This window comes from Trichosurus vulpecula, chromosome 6 (genome assembly GCF_011100635.1).
Source record: "Trichosurus vulpecula isolate mTriVul1 chromosome 6, mTriVul1.pri, whole genome shotgun sequence".
NCBI classification, from domain to species: domain Eukaryota; kingdom Metazoa; phylum Chordata; class Mammalia; order Diprotodontia; family Phalangeridae; genus Trichosurus; species Trichosurus vulpecula.
This window is the reverse complement of record NC_050578.1, coordinates 205525299-205540956: the sequence shown is the minus strand read 5'-3', so window position 1 is coordinate 205540956 and position 15658 is coordinate 205525299. Positions and strand designations below refer to the sequence as shown.

The 15658-nt window shown below is 39.7% G+C and overlaps 1 protein-coding gene across 1 annotated transcript in view; it reads right to left on the bottom strand.

Moving 5' to 3' along the window:
• The window catches only part of SORCS2 (sortilin related VPS10 domain containing receptor 2), a 265638-nt gene that overhangs the window by 7521 nt on the left and 242459 nt on the right, over positions 1-15658 (bottom strand). Inside the window, exon 23 of the mRNA XM_036765080.1 lies at positions 14299-14401. Coding sequence (XP_036620975.1) covers positions 14299-14401 — 103 coding nt within the window. The remainder of the gene's footprint in view (positions 1-14298; positions 14402-15658) is intronic.

Genomic DNA, 15658 nt, shown 5'->3' with positions numbered 1-15658 from the left:
ATGAATATTCAGTCCATTAATCCTCTCTTTTTCCATTTTGTTAATGTATGCTTATAGGGATATAATTTTTCCCCTGGAGACTGCTTTGGCTGCATCCCAGAAATTTTTATATGCTGTTTCATCATTATCATTTTCCTTCACATAATTATGATTTGTTCTTTGAATGATTCATTATTTAGGATTTCATTGTTAAGTCTCCATGTGGTCCCTGAACCCATGACTATTTTTATTACATGATGGTCTGTAAAGGATACATTTACATTTCTGCCTTTTTACATTTGTTTAAAATATCTGTTTGCCCTACTAAATGGTCAATTTTTGTAAAAGTTCCATGTGATGTTGAGAAATATGTATATACTTTTATAGCCCCACTTAGATGGGGCTCTAGTTTCCCCAGCAACTTATTCAGTCCTATATTTTTTCTTTTCTTTACCTTTCTGTTGGCTATATCCAAAACTGAGGGGGATGTTGGAGTCTCCTGGCATTATTGTGTTGCTATTTCCTCCTGTATCTCAGTTTAAATTTTTTTTTTTTACTGATATTGGTTTCCTGTCTATGGCTCCTTTCCACATTATGTAGTTTCTTTGTTTATCCTTTTAAAAAAATATTGTTTGTTTTTGCTTTCAACGATAGCATGAATGCAGCTACTGCTTTTTTTTTTAATTCACTTGATGCATAGTAAATTATTTTTCCATCCCCTCAATTTTATTATGGGTATGTCTTTGTTTTTCAAATGTGTTTCTTGCAAACAACACAGTTTTATTTTCTTATACAATCTGTCACTTTCTCATTTTATTGGATTGTTTAATCCATTCACCTTTAAAGTCATGATTATCTCTTCCCCCTGCTGTAGATACAGTACTATGTCTCTTAAATGATTTGAGCTTAACCTTTTTTAAGGTGGTCCTATTCCCACTGTCTCTCTTCTTTTCATCCCTGATGGCCTCTCCTCTTTGTTATTCCTTTCCCTTTGGAGTTTTATTAATTAATTTCTTTAATTCTTCCATTCTTTTTTCCTCTGTTAGTTAAGTAAACCACCCCCCCCTTCCACTTCCTTTTCAACTTCAACTAGTCTTGTTCATTAGTTTTCATTTTTTGTGTCCCTTTCCAGAGAGGATTTCTCTTACTGTCTGCATTATCTATCATCTCCTTCTGTTTCTTCTAGAACCTCATTCTATGGTTCATGACCTCTCTAATTAACTGGCCCCTCTTTAGTCTCTGTATTCCTCATGAGATCAAAACTCTGAAGGTATTCATTCTGGAATCTGCCCTCTAGTGGTAATTTATACCCCTGCCTTATAGAGCTTGCCTCACGGATTCCCCTTTTCCATTGTGCCTCATACCTAGAACAATTCCTATTCCTGCCACTGACAGTGAAGACAGTGCCCTATGTTAGGACCCTCTCCCTCAAATCCCTGATTATGCAACCCACCACTGATCTGCATGCTCACCCTTCTTTTACTATTTGTCTGAACATCTCCTCTGTGGGTTCATGTCCTCCCCAACCCCCAGATGCCAGTTGACCCCAGGAGTTCCAATTCTCCCTTTCCTGAGAGAGGATGAGTCTTTTCAAATAAATCCTTCAGACAACTCCCAACACAAGATCCCTATCTCTTTTCACAGAACCTCTCTCTTCACCCATAAAAGCATTCATCAGTGAAACCTCCTCTACCCATCAAAAGCAAAATTTCCCTTCCTCCCCACTTTTCTATCTTTTGCTCCTCTTCATCCACTCCTCTGAAGATTCTTCTCTTTCTGAGAGATGAAATGATCACTTTTCCATCACTGATAAACTTTGATTTAACCTGGGCACATCACATACTTTGATGCTCTGTCCTCCTCCTCCTCCCCTTCATGCACACTTCCACTTTGTGATGCAATCCCATGAAAAACATTAATTCGCCTGTAAGCAGGATGCTACAAGGTTCTCTCTGTAATGTCCCGGACCTGCCTCTTCACCCTTGCTTCCACCTGACTTCTGTTTTCACCTCTGTCTCCTTGTGTATATTTAAAAAAGAAGTCACTTATTGGTCCCTCTGCTTTTACTCTTTTGCTGTTGTGGTCCTTAGCTGCTGCATTTTTTTTCACTGTATTTCTGTTGTCTGGGGTGTTCAAGAAGCAAACAATCTCTTCAAGTCTGGGTTTCTTTTCAAGAATGTTTCAAATTGCTCTTTTATTTAATGTCTTTTTTTCCATTTATGTTTAAGCTCAGATTTTCAGGATAGGTCACCTTGGGCTGCATCCTGAGCTCAATTGCTCTTCAGAACACATTGCATTCTCTCCTGCATTTTCTGATGGATGCAGAATAGGTTTGTCTTATTCAGATTTCTGTTCCTTTGTACTTCAAGGTCTTTCTCCTGGTTGCTTGCAGACCCTGTTATTTCTGAATTACATTTTTAAATTTAGCCAGGATATGTCTCAAAGTTTGCAAGCTTGGGTTTTTTTTAGGAAGTGATCTATGAATTTTTCAATTAGTATTTCATTTTTTGGGGTTCAAAAGTTCTTGGTAGGTTGTTTTCTGTATTATAGTGTTCTTGTATTGTAGTTTTCTTGCATTATTGTATTTAGGTTTTATGAATTGTGTTCTTCTGGAAGATCTACAATCCTTGGGTTGTCTCTATGTATCCTGTCATTGAGATCATTATGTTTTGCTTGTATACAGAATATATTTTCTTTTAATGTTACTGTTTCTTGCATTTCTCCTAGATTGTTCTTCACTTTTGTGTATTTGTATTCCCAATTCATTGTCCTTTCTTCTGTTTCTTTGATGAGACTTGCTATGGTAGATTCCAGTTTTTCTATTTTGTCTATTATCATTATTGTTATTTTGCTGTGAAGGACACGAGTTCTGCTCTCATAACTCTCATTTCTCTTTCAAACCACTTAGGAAGAGTGTATTGTGTATCCCAGTTCTCAAATTCCACAGGGTCTTTTGTCTTATCACATGTTGGATCATCTCCCTTTGTTTTGCAGTATTTATTCAGGCCTCTAAGCCTGAACTTGTTTACTAGCTCTGGAGGCTATATTTCCTTCTGTTGTTAATGTTTTCCTGTTGATTCATCTGCTTATGGCAAGATATCTGGTAATTTCACTGTTCTTCCCTATTGCTCATTTTCTGAGTCCCTCCCCTTTGATGGTGGTTTCCTTGGAGGCTAGATCTCAAAGTATCTCAGTTTCTTTTCATACTGGGAAATTTATGGCTCACTGGTCTGTGCCCTAAGTGATTTTTTTTGTGGGACAGAACTGACTCCGGGTGGATGATGGGCTCTTTTACACAGACTTACTGGAATGCTGCATAAGCTCTTCTCTGATCCTATCCCCCATTTTCTGTTCCTCAGTTTTCTGGCTCAGTAGTTCAGAATCCTGCTACATTGATGCCACTGTAGCAGGGTGATTTTTGTTATTTGGAGTTTGGTTTTCCAAGGCTCTGGTAGTAGGGGTGGGGTTGAGCTCTATTTTAAGCCCAGATGGATGTCTTTTCTCTCTGTTCCTCTGCTCTTCTGAAAAAAAATGTAGCACAGAAGTCTACTATGGCATTTGCTACCAAGACCCCAGAAAAATTGGCAGCCTAAAGCCCAGATCTCCATAGCCCTGCAAAGAAAGAAGGGGAAGGGTACTGGAAGGAATGGATTTTATTGAAAACCAAAGAGTTGGGTCAGCTAGTGCAGCCTTGATGATAGTAGTGTGGTGGGCAGTGGGAGAGGGTGTGCTATGTGAGCTCAGGGTAGGCATCAGTTCATGTTGTTGTTGTTTTAACCTTCTAGACCATGGAGACAACTGCAGCTGCTTTATCTTTGGCATGTAATTTCTGTTTTGAAGAAGTTGAGAGTTTATAAGGATCAGAGAAAATGTTTAGTCTTCTATCTTGTTGGTCAAGTGACCCAGAAGTACCCAAGTACCAATTCTGTCTTTGAGTAAAATATATTTCTGTAATCTCTCTCCTTCCCTCTCTCTCTCTCTCTCTCTCTCTCTCTCTCTCTCTCTCTCTCTCCCTCCCTCCCTCCCTCCCCTCTCTCCCTTCCTCTCTCTCTCTCTGCACAGTTTTCTTCCTTTTTTATAAATCAGTTCAGATGAGAGTGAGGTTCCATCCCCTTTCTTCCTTATCTATATAGATATCTACTTGTGCTCTCTGATTATGTTACACAGCTTGTCCTAACTTTCCTTTCTCTTCCCACCCCCATCTCATAATATATTCCTTTCCCTATCCTTTTCCATACACACATACATATCCATATATCAATATATATAGTATATTACATAAATTATATAGATTAATTATTATTAATTATTAATAAATTATACAATGATACATTATATAATTAGATATACATACACTTAAAATTATTATATAATGAAAGTACATTATATACTATTACATATATAAAAAATTATATATATATATATATTTACATATAATTTCCCCATATGTGAATTAAGGTATTTACTATTGTTTAATCCTTTTTCAGTGTTCATTCATGTTTACGTTTTTATGTTTCTCTTCACTTTTATGTTTGACCTTAACAGTTTATACACAGTTGTAGTCTTTTTATCAGAATACTTTGAAGTGCTCTATTTCATTAAAGATCCGTTTCCCTCCTGTCCCCCCCCCCCGCCCCCGCCCCCTGTAGCAGAACTCAGTTTTGCTGGGTAAGTTATTTTGGGCTGTAAGTTTATATTATTTGTCTTCTGGAATATTGTATTGTACTCCTCTACATAGCTGGCTGATTAATCATGTCTGATACTGATTGAGGCTCCTCACTACTTGAATTCTTTTTTCCTTGATGCCTGCAGTATCTTTTTTTTTTTTGACCTCAAAACTGGATCTTGTCTATGATGTTCCTGAGAGTTTTCATTTTGTGATGTCTTTCAGGAGGTGTGACAATTAAAGTCTTTCTATTTCTACTTTGCTCACTGGTTCTAAGAGATTTGGGCAGTTTTCTTTTAAAATTTCTTGAAATAGGATGTGTAGGCTCTTTTTTTGGATAACGGTATTGAGATAGTCAAATAATTCTTATTTTTTTTTCTTCCTCAATCTGTTTTCTAGGTCAGTTGTTTCTGCTATGAGATACCTTAAATATTTTTTTTCTATTTTTTCAATCTTTGGATTTTCATTTTAACATTGCTCATTGCCTCAGGGAGTCATTGCTATCTATTTTGCCCATTCTAATTTTCAGGGAATTTACTGCTTGGGTAAGATTTTGTGCCTCTTGTGCCAAGCTGTTAATTCTCTTTCCAATTCTTTCTTCTATAAATCCGAATATTTCCCCCCATTTTCCCAAGAACTCTCATTTCATTCCTAAAAATAATTGTAGCTTTTAGAAAAATCCTTGCTTCTTCTCTCCCATTCTAGTTTAATTTTTGCCCAGGTCATGTTTTAGTCTGAGGCTTTGCTGGTAGATGTTTTGGAGTCATTTTCTTCTTCTGGTTTTGTGTCTTGAACTTGCCTTCCACCATAACAACTCTTTATGGTAGAATTTCTTTTATTTGTTTAATCATTCTTCCAAACTTCTTTCTGACTTCAGACTTTATATTAGGGCTGGGCTCTGTGGCATTTCTGGAGGGAAGGTCTGGGCCAATCCCTTTGCTGCTTTCTTACAGTACTGAATGTTGAGTTATTCCAGGGACAGGCTGGAGACCTGCCAGATTTCAGTGCTCCTAAATTGGTTTGGTTCATGGCAAAATCTGCTGCTTCCCTGATGCAAACTCTGAAAGTTCCTAACCTGGGTTTGGGTCTGAGCAAGAGTAGTGGACTCAGCCCCTATCACTCAGTTGGAAAGGCCTATTGTTTTGGAGTGGCAGAAATGTGGATTCTCTTTTGATTTAGAATTCCTACCTTGGTTATTATTCTGCAGACTGGGTTAGATGCCCTGTGCCTGTGCCTGAGATACTCCTCTGATACTGCTGGCTTTTTTAACTTCCTCCTTTCCCCCAAAGTTGTTCAGGAATGTCACCAAAAATGCCACCACTGAGTACATCCCACCCTGGATCTGTGACCCAGAAATGGGGAGAGGGTGGCAAAGCTACCAATTGGTTCCTGTTTCCATTGTAGTGCTCTAGGTGCATAGTTTCTCCTTGGATACTGCAGTGTGCTGAGCATGGCACCCTCTTGGCCCAATTCTGTCCCCATTCTTAGTATACTTCACTCCCTATCTCCGTCTGCTGAACTGGGCTGGAAAAATGACTCACTGTGACTTCTTCAGGCTTTCCCCATCAGGATGCAGCCCGGAGATTTTTATATTTCTCTTTGGAGGAATTCTGTGGATGGCAGCTTGGCCATGTTCCTTCCTACCTCTGGGCCATCTTGGCTTTTCCCTCTGTGCTTCTTTGAACTCAAACCTGCCTACAAATTATGTTATTTTCTCCTCGGTTAAAAAATATACTTAATTTTAACCTTTTGTTGGCCGTCAATCACTGTTGATAGTACCTAGCTGTATCATCCTCATCTGCCAATTGTGGGTACTGCTTGATGTTGGGCAAGCTACTTCTATTCTCTGGTCCTCAGTTTCCCATTCTGTAAAATGTTAACTTCTTTACTTGTACTACATTTACTACAAGATATTGTAGGCTGGTGGCTGGGGCAGAAGGAATGCTCTGTAAACTATAAACTCTAAAGCAATGTGAACTGTTAATATTATAATTTACAATCCACTCACAGACACTACTCACTCTAAGAATCCACGAGAGCCATAAAGATTTCAATGAACTGAGATAGATTTAAGTTACATGGCCCCTGAACCACAGCTTTGAAACATGACCTCTTGAAGAGAGATGTGGAAGCAAGATATAGGAATATTAACACAACCCTGTCACAATACTGCTAGTGAGGCAATCACTATGAATAATCTCCCCCTCCACTTGGCCCCTGCTTTACCCTCTCAAGGGTGGCCAGGAAGGAGAACAGTTTGTGAGCAGAGCCAGGTACTTGGAAATACTTCTGAAGGGAGTTTCAGAAATGAGATTAATGCATTTATCATAGAAAGGCTTAATTTAGTAACGGCTTATGATCCATCGGTTCTAGCTCACTGATTTGGTATTGTTAGGCCATTTTGGTCAGAGATAGCATGCAGTGGAATAAAGAACTCTGAAACAGAAAAACTGGGCTCAAATCTTGTTGCTGTTACTCATCAGCTGCATGACTGTAAATCTGTTGACTGCTCTGGGCCTCAAGTTTCTTCATTTGTAAAATTAGGGTGAGTGAACCAGAAGATCTCCGAAGTTCCTTCCAGTTCCCACTTATATAAACTTATGATTATAGTAGGGAGAATAGGGTAGTGTGGGGAAGAGGTGATAGGCAGGGGCAACTGATTACATAAACTTTTAAAATAATGATGGACCAAAGACTATTTTCCAATAGATACCACATGGATGTGCAGGTCTCTCCCTTCAGGTATGAAGTCTCCTATATTCTATGGATATGTCCTCTGTCTTCTTTTTCCATAATTAGGACCTCTTTGGAGTTACTGGTATTATAGGACCTCAGTAAAGTGTAGTAATGATACTATCTAGAGCTAGAGGAGATCTCACGGGGAATTGCAATATTAATTAAGTTGGGACTTTTTTACTGTTTTAGAATGCTAAATTAATTGTCTTTGATCTTGAGTCTTACTAGGTGCTAAAGCCCAGGCCCACGCCCTTTTACTACTATGTGTAAAGCCCCAGGCTAGTTAGCAAACTAGTTTTCTTGTTTGCCGTAAAGCGAGTTGCTAAGACCAGAGCCAATAGTAGAAGCCTAAGTTCTGGTTGCTCGGATGACATTTGAGGATGGCTAAAGAGTGCATAAAAAGAGAGAATAGAGCTGTTTGCTTGAGGCTTTCACTCCTGGAGGAGTGTTGGCATGGGACTCTGGGCAGCCACTCTAAGAGCCTCCTGGCTCATGAAAACGCAGATGTTGATGGTTTCTTGGTAACTATGAATTGTGATCTGGTCTGTTTATATTGTGTATGTTTGTAATTCGTTTGTATTTGCTCTGAATTTCAGGTTGCTAGCTTTTCCTCCTGAACTAAGTGAGTTTATATGTATATGTTGTATTAAAGTAAGATTGTTAACCCCTTAACATTGCTTTCCTTAGTAAAGCAGATCAAAAGAATCTGTGCTGGCAGCGTTCTTGTTGTTTGGCTTGTGTTGGTTTTTCAACCCCACAATAGCTGCTAGCCAAATTGTTTTAACAGGAATCTAGTTCTATATACTCATTTTACCAATGGGGAAACTGAGGCTCAGAGATCCAAAATGAGTTGCCCAAGGTCACACAGGTAATAAGTGGTAAAGCTAGGATTTGAATTCAGGTTTTCTGACTTGACAATCTTTTTTTTTCTGCAATAGCATTGTGTTTCCTCTTTCTAAGGAACATCTCTCCTCTTGGGTAGTCTAATCCATCTGTTTTCTCTTATGCCTTCTTCTGCGTCTTTCTCCTAGTAGAGCCCTGTCTCCTTTTAGGGACAAAGAGTCAGTCAAATGTATGGATTCTTTTGTCAATGTGGTATCAGCTCAGTGATTGTCATTTCTGCTTCTAAAACATCTTGGTTGAAAAACTTCGAGGAACTCATTTAAACTCCTTTAGTCCTCCAGACAAATCCTTAGGACTGTCAATCTTAGGGTAGGTGCCGATCTGAACTGATGAAAAGAATTTCTATCCTGGGATTTCCCACATTGATGAAATCACACGTCACATAATGATGGTAAAGAGAATAGGGCAACAGTAATACCATGGCTGTATTGCCTTTCAAGGTTTACAAAGTACTTCTTGACAATAACCCCAAGGAGATATTTATGGCATTTTTATCCTTGTTCTTTTGTTGTTGTTCAGTCATTCAGGTGTGTGCAACTCTTTGTAACCCCATGTGCCAATACTATTCATTGGGTTTTCTTGGCAAAGATGCTGGAGTGATTTGCCATTTCCTTCTCCAGTAGATTAAGGCAAATGGGGTTAAGTGACTTTCCCAGGGTCACGCAGCTAATAAGTGTCTGAGGTCACGTTTGAACTCAGTTCTTGTTGACTCCAAGTCCAGTTCTCTGTCCACTGAATCACCTAGCGGCTCCTATTTCTATTCTACAGATAAGAAAATGAAAGATCATAATCATGAAATAACTTGCCCATGGTCATGTAGCTAAAAATCAGAGGTAGGATTCAAGTTTAGATCTTTCATTTCTATGCTAATGATTGTTAGATCTATTTACCTAGCTCTAACCTCTCTTCTAACCTTCAGAATCACATCTCTAACTGATTAATAAATATCTCAAATTGGATTGCTATAAACATCTTAAATTCATCATATCCAAAACTTAGCTCATTATCTCTCTCCCTGAAACAACGTTTGCCACCACTGTGGCTGTGCAAGGCCAATAACACCAGCACACTGAAGGGCTGCTAACACAAGTTCTTTGATCTGCTTTTCTAAGGAAAACAACTTTAAGGGGTTAACAATATCACTTTAATTAAACACGCATATATCATTCCCTTGGTTCAGGGGAAAAAGTCAGCACCCTGAAGTTCAAAGAAGACACAAACAGAAATCACAAACAGAGATTATGTAAACAGAACAAATAAACAGAAATCAAAAGACAGGGCTTCTAGCTGTCTGACCAAGGCATTACATATATAGCCACCAGAGAGAGAAGCACCAATATCTGGGTTTTTCAAAGCTGGGGCCTCCAATGGCTACCTAGAGTCTCCTTTGGTCAAATTACATGACACTCTTCCAGTGAGTGAGCCCCCAAAGCAAAACCTTTCCTCCCACATTTCCGAAAGTTTTCTATTCTCAATTCTCAATTCTGAGTTCAGCGGCTATCCTCTAGGTGACCTAATTAGCAAATAGGTGTGGGCCTTTCTACAAACAAATGCAAGATTCAATCAAAGGCACTTGATTCCTTAGTGCTGAGAAGCACTCCAAAAGAAAAAAAACAGTAAAAAGTCCCACTTTGCTTGCCCTTACATTCCCAAAGCCCTCCCCATTTCTAAATTTCACTATTCCTATCAATGGCACCACCATCCTCCCATGCTTACAATCTAGGTATCTTTCTTAACATTCTGCTTTCTCTCACCTGTCATATTCAATCCATTGCTAAGTCCTGTCAATTTTACCTTTATAACATCTCTTCCTTATACCTTTTTTCTAATACTGTCTCTACTATGTAGAGGTCTTCATGATGGCATTCCTGAACCATTGCAGCAACCCTTTGATTGATCTCCCTGTCTCAGGTTTCTCCCCACTGCAGTCCATTCTCCACTTAGCTGTGAAAGTGGTCTTCCTAAAGTGTGGGTCTGACCATGTCACCTCCCTATTCACCAAACTCCATTAGGATCAAATACAAAACACTCTGCTTGGCCTATGATGCCCTTACCAACCTACCCTGATCCTGCCTTTCTAGTTTCTTCCATCTTACTCCCTCGAACACACTCTGAAATCCAGTGATATTTTCTTCTTTGCTGTTCCTCACACAAGATTTTCCTGCTACTGTACTCACTCCCCGTACCTGGAATTCACTCCTGCCTCTCATCACCTTTGAGTCCTGGCTAAAATCTCATCTTCTATGAGAAGCCCTTCCTGATCTCCCTTAATGCTAGTGACATCTCTCTGTTAATTATTTCTAATTTTTCCTGTCTATATCTTGCTTGTGTATACTTGTTTGCATTTTGTCTCCCTCATTAGACTGTGAGTACTTTGAGGGCAAGGACTTTTTTTTGCCTTTCTTTGTATCCCTAGCACATTGCCTGGCACTTAGTAGGTGCTTAATAAATGTTTATTGCCTGATGGAATAACCAATGCTATTTCCCCTAAATTGAGCAGCAGTTAGTAGTAGCAGTAGGAAAAGAGATATTTGAACTAGGCTGAAACCCTGGCTTCATCATTAACTTACCAGTCAAGTCTCTAAACCTATCTGGGCCTCAGTTACCTCATCTTTAAACAGGGACTACTAATACTTATACTACCAACAGCCTAACAGGTGATTGCAAGGAAAGTGCTTTGTAAACATTTTAAGTCCTATTAATATAGAAATGGACACTGTTAGATTATTATTATCTGTTTGTTGTAATGGAAGCTCTTGACCTACTGGCCAGGGCCATATTCATGTAAGCTCTTTTGAATATTAATTAGGGGGGATTTGTAAGAGATATAATAGAGAATTCTTTTATTTTTTTTTGCATTGTAGCAAAATCATGCAATATTAAAAAATAATCATTCTGCCAGCCAGATTTCATTAGGCCTAAGCTTGGGCATATTTGCCAGCTAATCCACAGGTGCAGAATCCAATCATCAGCTTCTCAGAGAGGACCTGTTTGTCTTCTCAAATTCTCATCAGTACTGGCTCAAAGTAAGTCCAAATGAAAATTTAAACCCCCTTGTAATTTTCAAGGGTAAAATTCTTTCTAAAACCACACTAAAATTAAAGGGTAGGGGGAGTGGAAGCTTTTGTGCTCTAGCACACACTTGTTATTTTCACCAAAGGGAGAGATGCTAACATAGACTTCCAGAGTGGCAGCTGGTCCCAAGGGAAGAATTTTATTTTTTCTTAAGGGAAAAAGAAACCCAACAACCCAAAAACTTTCCTGCTCCATTTGTCTTTGGGTAACTGTGTTGGTGTCTAATTGTGCCTGACCCCAGGGTTAATGAATGGGTGTAAATCCCTAGTGTGTGGTAATGGATGCTCCTGGTGGCTTTACAAGCCGTAAGGCCAGACTTTGGCTGGGTTGCCATCAAGATAATATTATTGCATACATCAACCATCTTTACAGCATGTTACAATGTGGTGGGGTACCCCAAACAGCTCAGTCAGGCCCTTAGTCTTGGTGGGCACCAAATTAAGATTCTTCACCTCCCATAAAGAGGTAGCATTTATTATAATCTAGAGAAAAAGGAAGGTTTGTCATAGGAAAGATGGAGATAAATGGGTGATGGGCACTAAAGAGTGTCACTTTCTAAAAAACACCATTCCAGAAATCATGATGCTTTTTCTCAGGTGGGTATGGGACTTTGAATTCTTCCTACTCTCAGTAAGGTCTGGATTTTTTGCATTTATGGCCTAAGTCTAACCTAAGAGTATAATTGGGAATGTGTATTCAGTCATGTTCTGACTCTCTGTGACCCCATTTGGGGTTTCCTTGGCAAAGATACTGGAGTGGTTTCTCCAGCTTATTTTATAAATGATGAAATTGAGGCAAACAGGGTTAAGTGACTTGGCCCAGGGTCACACAACTAGTAAATCTGAAGCTGGATTTGAACTCATGAAGATGAACCTTCCTGATTCCAAGCCTAGTGGTCTATCCACTGCACCACCTGGCTGCCCTGGCACATAGCACATATGTCTATTGATTAACCGATTGGTTGGTGGGCCTCATACTTAGGGACTGCATTTGTGTGCATTATTTAGCCCTCTCTCTTCCCTCCTCCATACAAAATGAATCCACTGTGTCACCATGCTCTATCAATCCCACTGAGAAACATACTCAGAGTTGAAAGCAGTCTCAAACCCCATTTGATGCCAAACTCTCCCTGACCAAGAATCCCCTTTGCTCTATATATTGCCATTAAACCTTTGCTTGAAGCTCCATCCATGGGGCTTCCACCCATTACCTTCTGAAGGAACTGCTTCCTGTTTCATGTAGTTCTAAATATTTGAAAGTTCTTCCTTATATTGAGTCTAAATCAGCCTCTGCAACTTGTAGCTCATCGTTCTTCTACCCCCTAGGGACAATAAATACTCCTTCACTTCTTTCCTATATCAGCCTTTCAGACACTTGGGGATAGTTATCAGGCCTCCTTCCCTAGTCCTTGATCTCTTCACTTCACACGCTTCATTTTTGGTACAAAGGAAATCTGGTTTCTGGCAGAGGATATTGTGTTCTTGGCCACTCTCATTCCTGATATGACCCCTGATACTCTGGCCTTAACTGGCCTAGATACCAGGCATTGACCTCTTCCTAAAGTTTCCTTCCATATTTCTTATTAAGCAATTGAGAGAATGGATTTCCATGGTCCTGCCTAGCCCACAACCTTGCCTCATAGGCAATGAGGGCTGTCTCCTAACAATGCTACATCCAGATTTTGTATAAAACACTATATAAATCTGAGGCCTGACTGGCCTCCAGGCTTTGGATTGGGGTGAACGTAGTACTAGATGTCTGAGCTGCTGGCCTTCCCATGGAGCTGGGGACAATGGTGGCCCCACTTACACTTTTCCCTTTGGGCAATCTGTCTTCCTGCCATAATCACCATCCTTTTGTGGCAGCATCACTCTTCAGGAATGGTTCAAGTGCAACCAGATCTTATCTTCCCTCCGGGAATCTTCTGTCTTATTGTGCTTTCCTCTTTGCTTCTGTTTATGTACTTATTGCTCACAAAGATGATACTTTACAATGCTCTCTCTACTGTATGCGTGTTTGCCTTATAGGATGCCATGCGTTCCATTCCTGGAACATACTCCATTCTTAGAAGTGTTTTCTTCAAGGCTCCACTTGCCTTACCATGGCACACCAATTATTTTCCCCTCCTGCTTTCCATTCCCTACTATCTGCACAGTAATCAAAGCAAGACTATCATTGCTTCTGGAAGGGGCGTGTCAAATGCCTACAGTATATATTCATTCATCAGGGTGACTCTCTAGACCAAAATCCCTTCCCTCTCCACTACTCCCCTACAAGGGTTATTTCCATATCCATTAGAATATAAGTTTCTTGAGGGCAGAAACTGACCCACAATTATATTTCTATTTCTAGCCTGGCAAATAGTATGTGTTTTACAATACCTTTTTATTTATTCATTTCACAGAGGTGTGAGGTAAGTCGCATGGAGATGCTCCAACTTGGCTATTACATTGGAACAGGCAAATTCATAGAATTGTAGAATTAGAAGCAGTTTTAGAGATAATATAACATGACTTCTACATTTTATAGACCAGGAAGCTGACGCTCAGAGGTAAGGTGACTGACCCGCTTAGTGTCACTCAGGTGCTAAGTGGCCGAGGGAAGTTTCTGACTTGAAGGCCCATGCTCTTTTCACTTCACTCAATGTTAAGAATCTCTTCATAAATGAGGTACGAGTGAATAAGTGAATTCATAGGTTTCTTCCTAACTTTATGTGAATTTTAAAAGGGCTTGATGCCTTCAACTAGAACTGTAGAGTAGTTGTAATGGTGGAATTTCAGGCTATGATAACAAAAAGATGTGGACAATATTCTGGAGGCAAAGCATACTCCTTACACTGTGTGGAGGATTTCCAATGCTATTTACCTGGAGCAACAACTCCATTACATGTTGCATACATCTATTATTCCATTGCCTGAAAGAAATGAAACTGGACTTGCCTTTTAAATTTGTAGAGGATGAATGCTCCCACTGCAAAGAGGCAAATAAGGAAAAGCACGATGAGGGCCCAATATCCACCACCTCCTCCAATCCTTTGAGAATCTGCAAATCAATGAGATGGTTAGCAGATTGTCTCAGTGAGCTCCACAGCTATCCAATTGATTTGGAGTAAAGATCCACCACCTGGAATTCTAACTCTGTCCCCGGGTTCCTTTAGATAAAGCTCAGCTTTGGAGTAAAGATCCACCACCTGGAATTCTAACTCTGTCCTTGGGTTCCTTTAGATAAGGCACAGCTCTGGAGGAAAGATCCACCCCTTGGAATTCTAACTCTATCCTTGGGTTCCTTTAGATAAGGCACAGCTTTGGAGGAAAGATCCAACCCCTGGAATTCTAACTCTATCCTTGGGTTCCTTTAGATAAGACACAGCTTTGGAGGAAAGATCCACCACCCGGAATTCTAACTCTGTCCCTGGGTTCCTTTAGATAAGGCACAGGTCTGGAGCTCTGGAGGAAAGATCCACCCCTTGGAATTCTAACTCTATCCTTGGGTTCCTTTAGATAAGGCACAGCTTTGGAGGAAAGGTCCACCATCTGGAATTCTAACTCTATCCTTGGGTGCCTTTAGATAAGGCACAGCTTAAACTAGAGAGGCTGCCGGTCTCAGTGGGGCATTGACTAGAAAAGGGTGTCAAAGAACCTTTGTTCAGTCATTTGCCCTCTCAGGTACTCAGTATCCTCATTTGCAAAATGAAGCATTTGGGCTATATTTCTAAGGTCCCTTCCAACTCAAGAATTCTGTTTTCTGTAGCAAGGTTCCTTCCAGCTCTGACATTCGGTGAGCCTTATTTAAATGGAAGGTTCTTAAAGGGGGGAGAAGGGTCTGTGAACTTTAAAAACATATTTTGATAAATATTTCAATATCATTGGTTTCTTTAGTAACCTTATTGATTTTATTTTATGCATTAAAGTATCATTCTCTTGTTTTTGTGTGTAATTGGGGGAAAAATAAAATATCAAATCATCAAAAAACATTATTCTGAGAAGGTGAAACATGGATTGCAGCAGACTTTCAAAGACACAAAAAGTATAAGAATTCCTGACTTATATCATAATTTGGTAGTTGTATTTCACTTGGCAACTAGGATTTAGGTTTCTGTGTGACTAACAAAAAATATGCAGAACCCCTTCCTTCCCTTAGGCAATCAGCTGTATTTTATAATGAATGTCAGAGTAATTAAAGCACACTCCTCTCTGCTCTTTACAGAAGTGGAGGGGGTGGGGGAAGAGGGCATGGATGGGGAATATTTCAAATCCTATCAGTTGTTTCTGAGGTGTTAGCTGGTTTTTCAAACTACTT